General features: G+C 42.0%; 1 protein-coding gene across 1 annotated transcript; it reads left to right on the top strand.

Moving 5' to 3' along the window:
* Positions 1–891: 891 nt before the first annotated feature.
* LOC124687567 (UDP-glycosyltransferase 82A1-like) lies at positions 892–3,726 on the top strand. The gene is made up of 2 exons (XM_047221342.1): positions 892–1,369; positions 2,603–3,726. The coding sequence occupies exons 1-2, from the start codon at positions 892–894 to the stop codon at positions 3,631–3,633; spliced, it is 1,509 nt and encodes a 502-aa protein (XP_047077298.1). The 3' UTR covers positions 3,634–3,726.
* Positions 3,727–11,670: the final 7,944 nt, after the last annotated feature.

Here is an 11,670-nt window from a genome sequence, read left to right as displayed (position 1 = left end):
TTTTCTTCAAAGTCCTTATTTAGGGACCAAGTGTATCCCGGAGCTACGTAGCTACTTCTTCCGTTCCATAACTCTTGTCGGTAATTTGGATATACTTAGACATATTTTGTGAGTAGATACATCTGAATATACGTGACAATGAACATGGAATGGAGCGTGGTACATCTCTATGATACGTTCTTTTAACAAACTTAACCTGCACAAACCGTACACACACACATACAATTATAGTTTTATGACATACACTTGATTCGTAACTGCGTACTTGTACGGATTTGGCTTAATCTGGCGTAAACTTGTATGAACTTCGATTTGTGATATGATTCGTTCCCAAGCAAGTGATTTCATGAAATCGTCTTAAATACGTTGTTTTAGGATACTCTGTATATAATCTCGTGGCATTGTGTAATTTAACCAATATTCATTGTGTTGTCAGTAAATTCATATCATCTGCCATATGTTGCTTTCGAAACATGCGGTGAATTACTCTGCGCCTAGTATGTTCAAAGTTCAGTTTTCAAGATTGCGGAAGTCAACGCCTGCCACCAACAAAAGATGATTATCCAAGCTGACAGAGCCCAAATGGAGGGTAAACAGATTCAGCTAACCATGAGAGTAATATATGCCATAGTATATCGTTTACAGTGGACGAATAGATAACAGCAACTTTAATTATCCAATGTCAAATGTAGAGGGAGAGGGACACGGCCAGTAGGCAAACAGCCGGCGAATCAAATGCCACGCCCCCGCGCGAGCGCGCGCGCTGCCACATCTTTAAATATACACACCAGCACACACCACGTTCGAAGGCCAAGCTCCAGTACCGCTCGATCGTAGCGGCCAACCCGCACATTGTTCCTTCGCTTGTTTTGCTTCGAACCGACGGCTGGCATGGGAGCGGATCCAGAGCATGCCGACCTCGCCGCCGTCGTCCTCGTGCCGTTCCCGGCGCAGGGCCACGTCACGCCGATGCTCCACCTGGCGCGCGCCCTCGCCGCGCGCGGCGTTGCGTCAACCGTCGCCGTACCCGACTTCGTCCACCGCCGCATGGGAAGCTGTGCCGACGTCGCCAGCGGCGGCGTGGGGCTTGCGTCGATCCCCAGCGGCATCTTTGACGACGGCGGCGAGCCCCCGGGCTTCGCCAGCATCGCGCACGCGATGGAGCACCACATGCCGGCGCACCTGGAGCGGATGCTGACGCGGGGGCACGCCGCGTGCGTCGTCGTTGACGTGCTCGCGTCGTGGGCCATCCCGGTCGCCTCCCGGTGCGGCGTGCCGGCCGTGGGTTTCTGGCCGGCGATGCTGGCGAGCTTTCGCGTCGTGGCTGCCATCCCGGAGCTTCTTCGACAGCGGTTCATCTCAGATTCAGGTATGCATCCAGGTCCCCCTTTTCTTGTTTCAACTTCCAAATATATAACGGCCGTTATTTTCGGAAGATCGGGTCAAGCTAACGCCCGGCAGCGTCACTGGCACTCACATGGCTCTGTATATGAGATCCAAATCCAATCCTATACAATGGTCCTATATCTGTACAACGGAAGGAAGGACCATATATCTTACTATCTCGCAAGAGAAAAATTATAAACGTACTAGTACTAAATTACTACGTACTCAATAGACGTACGTACTGCTCTTACTATATAGTGATATGAAGTATGTACTATCCTTACTTACTTTTGTATTATCCATAGTCATACATGCATTGTATTGTATCCTTAATGGGTTTGAGGTACCTGCTAGTACCCTAGAGCTGAAGTGCTCGCTGTGCGTCTTTCTTTATGTTACGGACTGCTAGGTTCCAATTGTAGCTTAGCTTGAGCTCTGGCATCTTTCTTACGGATAAAAAAAGACTTGCAAGGGGAGATTGGAACGTGCATGCTTAAATCCTGTCACGATTACAATTGGCGCCATTCTGCAAGGGCACAGAAACACACCTGAATTTAGCATGTCTTGTTGTGTGGCGTGGGTTGTTCTTTTTGCCCCGGCGCCCGCCCCAAACAGTTACACATCTAGACATGCTTCATTTTTTTTTTACTTTGGGATCCTTTGATTCATAGGAATTATGTAGAATTTAGATTCTATGTGATTTTTTCCTACACTAGTTTTTTGATTTATAAGAACATATCCTATTTAAAATAATTTTATAAAATAATCCTATAGTAATTGTGTAGTGCAAATCCTATAAAAAACATGAGCTCATATCTAAATTTCTTTGACACAATCAAATGAAACTCATCTTTTTATAGGATTCAACTAGGCATGATCCTATGAGGCTATGAATCAAAGGATCCCTTCAAATTTAGATCATTTGTAGCGCAGACCCGCTGTTTTGCATGCCTAGTCTGGTCCTGCACGAGCAGCAAAGTTCATTTTAGCCTCAGCTCATCACAGCCTAATACTTTAGTTGAATGTGACCTTTGTTATTTTAGATTGAATGTGACCTAAGTTAATTTCCTATGGCATCTCATTCACACAATTTCTTTTTTTCCTATGGCAGCTTCCACTGATTGGATAGCTAGTGCGCGCCTGCTCAAGAATTAAGTTTTCACCATTTTATTTGATTTAGTCTTTACTAGACAATTATTGCCTTATTGGTATACAGGCATTCCCATTTTGACAGATGGGTTCGACAAAGATCAAGAAAACGCAGACCTGCGGACGGCCAACAACCTGCACATATTACCCGAAGAATTGCAACTTGGCACCAAAGAGCTGCTGCCATGGCTCGTCGGCTGCACAGCATCGCAAGAAAAAAGATTTGCCTTCTGGCTCCAGATCTTACAGCGCACGAGGAGCCTCCGCTGCCTCCTCGTCAACTCCTTCCCCAGCGAAGCCGCCGACGAAGACTCCGACCAGCTCCACGCGTCACAGGGCCTGCAAATCCTCCATGTTGGGCCACTGTCTATACACGGATTACTTGAGAAAGTTGAGAATTCACCGAAGTTGCCAGGAAAGAACCCTAGCATGTGGCAGGCAGATGGATCTTGCATGGACTGGCTGGACCAGCAGCGTCCAGGATCGGTAATCTACGTTTCCTTTGGGAGTTGGGTCGCGCCGATCGGGTCGGACGAGATCAGCGAGCTCGCGCTTGGCCTCGAGGCAACTGGGCGGCCATTCCTGTGGGTTCTGAAGAACGACCCGTCGTGGCGAGCCGGCCTCCCCGCCGGGTACCTGGAGACGGTGACCGGCCGTGGGAAGGTCGTCGCCTGGGCGCCGCAGGGAGGCGTCCTCGCGCACGAGGCCGTCGGGTGCTACCTCACGCACTGCGGCTGGAACTCCACGCTCGAGGCCATACAGCACGGGGTGCGTCTCCTGTGCTACCCCGTGTCCGGCGACCAGTTCATCAACTCTGCCTTCATCGTTAAGATGTGGGAGACAGGGATCAGGTTGCGGAGCACTAGACGATGCGACGTGAAAGACGGCATCGGGAGAATCATGGAAGGAGATGATGGTAGACGACTGCAGCAGAAGATGTATGAGTTGAGGGAAAGGGTTATGGCGGGTGAGGCAAGGTTTGTAGCGAAGAGGAACCTCGAGGCCTTTGTGGACGGAATTAAGAGAGATGATCTTCCGTTTCATCAACTTGCCGCCAAGGTTTATACTCCTCCCTCCCAAATTGTAGTGCCGGCTTGACTTTTTTCTGGTCAACAATGTACATCTTTAATTGTGATTTTCAATTATAGCATGTATATGTGTATGTGTACAAAAGTAAAGATATATGAAATGCAAGTACTCCCTCTGTTTTTATGTATAAGGTCACAATCTCACATTTCAGATATGAAGAAAATACACTCAAGTAATAAAGAAGGCTCCCTCATTTTCCGTGGTGTTTCTTTGACTAAGAATTATTCCAAACATATAAATATTGTTGGTATAAAACGATTGCAGCAGAAGATGAATGAGCTGAGGGAAAGGATTATGGTGGGTGCTGCAAGGTTTGTAGCCAAGAGGAATCTCGAGGCCTTTGTCGACGGAATTAAGAGAGATGATCTTCCGTTTGAGCATCTAGCCGCCAACCTTTATACTCCTCCCTCCCAAGTTGTAGTGTCAGCTTGACTTTTTTTTGGTCAACAATGTACATCTTTAATTTTGATTTTCAATTATAGAATGTTTATGTGTAAGTATACAAAAGTAAAGATATATGAAACGCAAGTACTTCCTCTGTTTTTATATATAAGACCACAAACTCGTATTTCAGATACCAAGAAAACACAGTCAAGTAATAAACAACATAATTATTTATGTTGAAATACTCTCATAGTTTGGTCTAATTAAACATATTGCACGTGATGGCTCTTTCACTATGAAGGAATGCAACTTTTGCATTATTGAACACCATTCCTAGGAGGTAGAAATATACTCCCTCCATTCCAATAAGGGAAAATTTGCTGGAGGACACCATTATTTTTCGGCATTTGCCAAAACACACCGCTAAATTATGTCTTTACTCAGTACCATTATAATTTCGTGACATGTTTGCCAAAACACACTGTACCGCTTAAAACGAAAAGTTTGACATTTTTCTTCGAATGGCCGTCATACTTCCGATTTTGAATATTTTTCATTTTTATCCAATTCAAATTCAGCACAGGAGGCCCAACCGAACATCAATTCTATTAGCTGATCTACTTTCCCATCTTACGCAAATGAACGAGAACATGAATTAGAGAGTATACTACGGCCAGTTCACATCAACTGGGAAGAGATTTAGGGAGAAAAATACCCGCCGGGCACCTGGGCTATGTCGGTATCCATGGACACCTGCAGCGTCGTCAATGTCCAGCTCGAGCGTTGTTGCCCAGCAGGACTGCTCACATGGCAGGGCGGCAACACGAGACCCTGCGGCCGGTCAGCACACACTGGTCAACTAGCTGATGCAGGACGAGGGACTACACGGGCAGGGAAGCCGGCGGCAACGCGAGATGGAGGATGAGCACGACGACGCTCAACTGTTAGACGGAAGAATTGGGAAAAGTCTGATCTGATCATATTTGTGAAAAGGTAAAATGTTAATTTCAAGTGCCAAATATTAAACTTCGTGTTTTAAGCGATACAATGTGGTTTGGCAAATGTGTCACGAAATTATAATGGTACCGAGCAAAGGCATAATTTAGCGCTGTTTTTTGGTAAATGCCAGAAAATAACGGTGTCCTGTAGCAAATTTTCCCTTTCAATAAATAAGACACCCTTGTTTTTCATGGTTTTTCTTTGACTAAGAATTATTCCAAACATATAAATATTGTTGGAACAAAACGATTACAGCACAAGATGAATGAGCTGAGGGAAAGGGTTATGGTGGGTGATGCAAGGTTTGTAGCGAATAGGTACCTCAAGGTCTCAAAATCCGTTTGAGCACCTAGCCACCAAGGTTTATGATAGTATTCCTTGCTCCCAAAGTACAACGCTGGGTTGATTTTTTTTTTCGGTCAACAACATACATCTTTAACTGTGATTCGCAATTATAGCATGTATGCATGTATGCAAAATTAAAGATATATGAAATGAAAGTACTATTTCGCAAGATAGATGCAACAATAGCATTTCAACATTTTCATTACATATCCTTTGGTAATTATGATGGGTGAGACAATATCTATGCCGAAGAGGAACCTTGAGTTCTTTGTTGATGGAATTAAGAGAGATAGCCTTGAGTTTGGGCATCTGGCCACCTAGCTAGATTTAGGGTGTTTTTTTCTCAGCCAAGCCAATGGTTGCTAAACTTTACGTTTGGATAAGTTTGAAAATTAAATCTTCCAAATTTGATAAATTTGGGTTTAAATGAAATGTATTCGCAAACGATGCTTGCCTATGGCGAAACAATATTTTGGTGAAATCTTTAAGGTTGAGGGATCGAGAACGCTTGTTTAGGTCACTTTTGGTAGCTCGCATGCAGCCCAACCAGGACCACTAGGTGGGATAATCAAATGGTTGGTGAAAGTTCATGGGGCCTTTATGTGTGGTTTTGGTAATTTATGACAATATACATGGATAAATATTTGCATTAATTTATACTTGAAGATTTTTTACATAGGCAATGCTTAAACCATATGCTGGTTTCAAGGTTGAAAGAAAAAAAAAGCGAAGAAGATTAAATGATGACCAAGGTGTTATTCGAGGAGTGATCCGAAGATTAGTCATAAGAGAGTTGAGCCTATGAAAAGTATGGTTTGATGAAAAAGAAAATGATTGAGTGAGCTCTCATATGTACCTTCAAGACATCAAGATAGTAAGTAAAAAAGAAATCAAGTGCAAGTTCAAGATGAGCTATCTTGGAAATATCATATGCTTGAAGCTTGTTGTTCATGTGGTGATGATGGACATGTGAAGATATCCCTAAATGGGGTTTTCCTATAGTAGATAATGGAGGAGAAATTTTCAAAACTTCACCAAACAAGTGCAATCAAGAAAGGTGTTTCAACTTGAGGCGGGCATGATCATGATCATCATCTAGCTCAAGTGCAATATGCGCAAGGCAAAGGTATTACCTTGATATATTTTCTATTTTACCTACCTCATGATGTTAGCTCAGAGACATAGTTAGAAGATAAATAGTCATTCTATCAAGTGGGGAGGGGGTCTCGAGTGAGTAACTTGATCGCATCGTGCGTATAGAGGTCAAACATTTACATCACTTCCATAATATTTCTTGCTTGTTATTTGCGTTTTACTCATACGAGGTTAAGACAATCTCAAGTTTATCAAAACACATATTTCAGATAAAAACCTTTTGCTTGTTTTGGTGTTGCACATTTTGCCGATTCATATTTTTGGATAGGTCAAACCTTTCATATTTTGGATTTAACCTTCCTAATTGTTTTTTGTGTTTCTCTATATGACATTACAACCATGTTTGTTATCTCCAATGTGGTCCATCCAAGCCATACAGAGAGGAATTGGGCCTGATTGGTTGCCTGGTCGGGCTTTGCATGCATTGTGGTCAACATTAACCTTTAAGCACCTATGATCAAGGCCCGCTAGGTGATGCGTGCGGTTGACACACGTCCGTTGGGAACCCCAAGAGGAAGGTGTGATGCGTACAGCAGTAAGTTTTCCCTCAGTAAGAAACCAAGGTTTATCGAACAAGTAGGAGCCAAGAAGCACGTTGAAGGTTGATGGCGGCGGAGTGTAGTGCGGCGCAACACCAGGGATTCCGGCGCCAACGTGGAACATGCACAACACAATCAAAGTACTTTGCCCCAATGTAACAGTGAGGTTGTCAATCTCACCGGCTTGCTGTAAACAAAGGATTAGATGTATAGTGTGGATGATGATGATTGTTTGCGAAGAACAGTAAAGAACAATTGCAGTAGATTGTATTTCAGATGTAAAGAATAGGACCGGGGTCCACGGTTCACTAGTGGTGTCCCTCCCATAAGATAAACAGATGTTGGGTGAACAAATTAGAGTTGGGCAATTGACAAATAAAGAAGGCATAACAATGCACATACATATATCATGATGAGTACTATGAGATTTAATCAGGGCATTACGACAAAGTACATAGACCGCTATCCAGACATGCATCTATGCCTAAAAAGTCCACCTTCAGGTTATCATCCGAACCCCTTCCAGTATTAAGTTGCAAACAACAGACAATTGCATTAAGTATGGTGCGTAATGTAATCAACACAAATATCCTTAGACAAAGCATCGATGTTTTATCCCTAGTGGCAACAACACATCCACAACCTTAGAACTTTCTGTCACTGTCCAAGATTTAATGGAGACATGAACCCACTATCGAGCATAAATACTCCCTCTTGGAGTCACAAGTATCAACTTGGCCAGAGCCTCTACTACCAACGGAGAGCATGCAAGAACATAAATAACATATATGATAGATTGATAATCAACTTGACATAGTATTCAATATTCATCGGATCCCAACAAACACAACATGTAGCATTACAAATAGATGATCTTGATCATGATAGGCAGCTCACAAGATCTAACATGATAGCACAATGAGGAGAAGACAACCATCTAGCTACTGCTATGGACCCATAGTTCGGGGGTGGACTACTCACACATCGATCCGGAGGCGATCATGGCGATGAAGAGACCTCCGGGAGATGATTCCCCTCTCCGGCAGGGTGCCGGAGGCGATCTCCTGAATCCCCCGAGATGGGATTGGCGGCGGCGGCGTCTCTGTAAGGTTTTCCGTATCGTGGCTCTCGGTACTGGGGGTTTCGCTACGAAGGCTTTAAGTAGGCGGAAGGGCAGGTCAAGGGGCGTCACGAGGGACCCACACAACAGGGCCGCGCGGCCAGGGCCCAGGCCGCGCCGCCCTGGCGTGTCGTCGCCTCGTGGCCCCACTTCTTGATCCTTTCGGTCTTCTGGAAGCTTCGTGGAAAAATAGGACCCTGGGCGTTGATTTCGTCCAATTCCGAGAATATTTCCTTACTAGGATTTCGAAACCAAAAACAGCAGAAAACAAAGAATCGGCTCTTCGGCATCTCGTCAATAGGTTAGTGTCGAAAAATGCATAATAATGACATATAATGTGTATAAAACATGTGAGTATCATCATAAAAGTAGCATGGAACATAAGAAATTATAGATACGTTTGGGACGTATCAAGCATCCCCAAGCTTAGTTCCTACTCGCCCTCGAGTAGGTAAACGATAACAAAGATAATTTCTGAAGTGACATGCTATCATAATCTTGATCATACTATTGTAAGCATATGAGATGAATGCAGCGATTCGAAGCAATGATGAAGATAATGAGTAAACAAATGAATCATATAGAAAAGACTTTTCATGAATAATACTTTCAAGACAAGCATCAATAAGACTTGCATAAGAGTTACTCATAAAGCAATAAATTCAAAGTAAAGGCATTGAAGCAACACAAAGGAAGATATAAGTTTCAGCGGTTGCTTTCAACTTCAACATATATATCTCATGGATAATTGTCAACACAAAGCAATATAACAAGTGCAATAGGTAAACATGTAAGAATCAATGCACACAGTTGATACAAGTGTTTGCTTCTGGGATAGAAAGAATATGTAAACTGACTCAACAATAAAGTAAAAGATAGGCCCTTCGCAGAGGGAAGCATTGATTACTATATTTGTGCTAGAGCTTTTCATTTTGAAAACAAGAAACAATTTTGTCAACGGTAGTAATAAAGCATATGTGTTATGTATAAGATATCCTATAAGTTACAAGCCTCATGCATAGTATACCAATAGTGCTCGCACCTTGTCCTAATTAGTTTGGATTAACATGGATTATCATTGCATAGCATATGTTTCAACCAAGTGTCACAAAGGGGTACCTCTATGCCGCCTGTACAAAGGTCTAAGGAGAAAGTTCACATTGGATTTCTCGCTTTTGATTATTCTCAATTTAGACATCCATACCGGGACAACATAGACAACAGATAATGGACTCCTCTTTAATGCATAAGCATTCAACAACAGTTAATTTTCTCATAAGAGATTGAGGATTAATTGTCCAAACTGAAACTTCCACCATGAATCATGGCTTTAGTTAGCGGCCCAATGTTCTTCTCTAACAGTATGCATACTCAAACCATTTGATCATGAAAATCGCCCTTACTTATGACAAGACGAACATGCATAGCAACTCACATGATATTCAACAAAGGTAAAGGAATTGATGGCGTCCCCAGAAACATGGTTACCGCTCAACAAGCAACTTATTAAGAAATAAGACACATAAGTATATATTCTTCACCACAATAGTTTTTAAGGCTATTTTCCCATGAGCTATATATTGCAAAGACAAAGAATAGAATTTTAAAGGTAGCACTCAAGTAATGTACTTTGGAATGGCAGAGAAATACCATGTGGTAGGTAGGTATGGTGGACACAAATGACATAGTTATTGGCTCAAGGATTTGGATGCACGAGAAGAATTCCTCTCAATACAAGGCTAGGCTAGCAAGGTTGTTTGAAGCAAACTCAAGTGTAAAAGGTGCAGAAAAGCTCACATATGAACATATTGTAGGTATTATAAGACTTTATATTGTCTCCTTGTTTTTCAAACACCTTAACCAGAAAATATCTAGACTCTAGAGAAACCAATCATGCAAACCAAATTTTAACAAGCTCTATGTAGTTATTCATTAATGGGTACAAGGTACATGATGCAAGAGCTTAAACATGATCTATATGAGCACAACAATTGCCAAGTATCACATTATTCAAGACATTATACCATTTACCACATGCGGCATTTTCCGTTTCCAACCATATAGCAATGAATAAAGTAGTTCAAATTTCGCAATGAACATTAAAGATAAAGCTAAGAACACATGTGTTCATACGAAACATCGGAGCGTGTCTCTCTCCCAAACAAAGAATGCTAGGATCCGATTTTATTCAAACAAAAACAAAAACAAACAGACGCTCCAAGTAAAGCACATAAGATGTGACGGAAAACAAATATAGTTTCACTAGAGGTGACCTGATAAGTTGTCGATGAAGAAGGGATGCCTTGGGCATCCCCAAGCTTAGACGCTTGAGTCTTCTTAAAATATGCAGGGATGAACCACGGGGCATCCCCAAGCTTTGACTTTTCACTCTTCTTGATCATATTGTATCATCCTCCTCTCTTGACCCTTGAAAACCTCCTCCACGCCAAACTCAAAACAAACTCATTAGAGGGTTAGTGCATAATTCATATATTCAGAGGTGACATAATCATTCTTAACACTTCTGGACATTGCACAAAGCTACTGAAAGTTAATGGAACAAAGAAATCCATCAAACATAGCAAAACAGGCAATGCGAAATAAAAGGCAGAATCTGTCAAAACAGAACAGTCCGTAAAGACGAATTTTTAAGAGGCACCAGACTTGCTCAGATGAAAATGCCCAAATTGAATGAAAGTTGTGTACATATCTGAGGATCACGCACGTAAATTGGCAGGTTTTTATAAATTTTCTACATAAACTACTGCTCAAATTCGTGACAGCAAGAAATCTGTTCCTGCGCAGTAATCCAAATCTAGTATTGGCTTTACTAGCAAAGACTTTACTTGGCACAACAATACGATAAAATAAAGATAAGGAGAGGTTGCTACAGTAATAAAAACTTCCAAGACTCAAATATAAAATAAAGGTGCAGAAGTAAAATAATGGGTTGTCTCCCATAAACGCTTTTTTTTAACGCCTTTCAGCTAGGCGCAGAAAGTGTGTATCAAGTATTATCAAGAGACGAAGCATCAACACCATAACTTGTTCTAATAATAGAATCATAAGGTAACTTCATTCTCTTTCTAGGGAAGTGTTTCATACCTTTCTTGAGAGGAAATTGATATTTAATATTACCTTCCTTCATATCAATGGTAGCACCAACTGTTCGAAGAAAAGGTCTTCCCAATATAATGGGACAAGATGCATTGCATTCAATATCCAAGACAACAAAATCAACGGGGACAAGGTTATTGTTAACCATAATACGAACATTATCAATCCTCCCCAAAGGTTTCTTTATAGCATTATCAGCAAGATTAACATCCAAATAACAATTTTTCAATGGTGGCAAGTCAAGCATATCATAGATTTTCTTAGGCATAACAGAAATACTTGCACCAAGATCACATAAAGCATTACAATCAAAATCATTGACTCTCATCTGAATGATGGGCTCCCAACCATCTTCCAACTTCCTAGGAATAGAAGTCTCAAGTTTTA

The sequence above is a fragment of the Lolium rigidum genome, chromosome 2, assembly GCF_022539505.1.
Source record: "Lolium rigidum isolate FL_2022 chromosome 2, APGP_CSIRO_Lrig_0.1, whole genome shotgun sequence".
In the NCBI taxonomy this organism is placed as follows: Eukaryota; Viridiplantae; Streptophyta; class Magnoliopsida; order Poales; family Poaceae; genus Lolium; species Lolium rigidum.
Note: the sequence above shows the minus strand (reverse complement) of the source record. Positions and strands in the feature narration are given on the sequence as shown.

Bases quoted from the DNA above. Each gene is read 5' to 3' on its own strand.
- LOC124687567 (XM_047221342.1), top strand. From the start codon at position 892: ATGGGAGCGGATCCAGAGCATGCCGACCTCGCCGCCGTCGTCCTCGTG. The intron at 1,370-2,602 runs GTATGCATCCAG...ATTGGTATACAG, and splicing joins GCGGTTCATCTCAGATTCAG to GCATTCCCATTTTGACAGAT.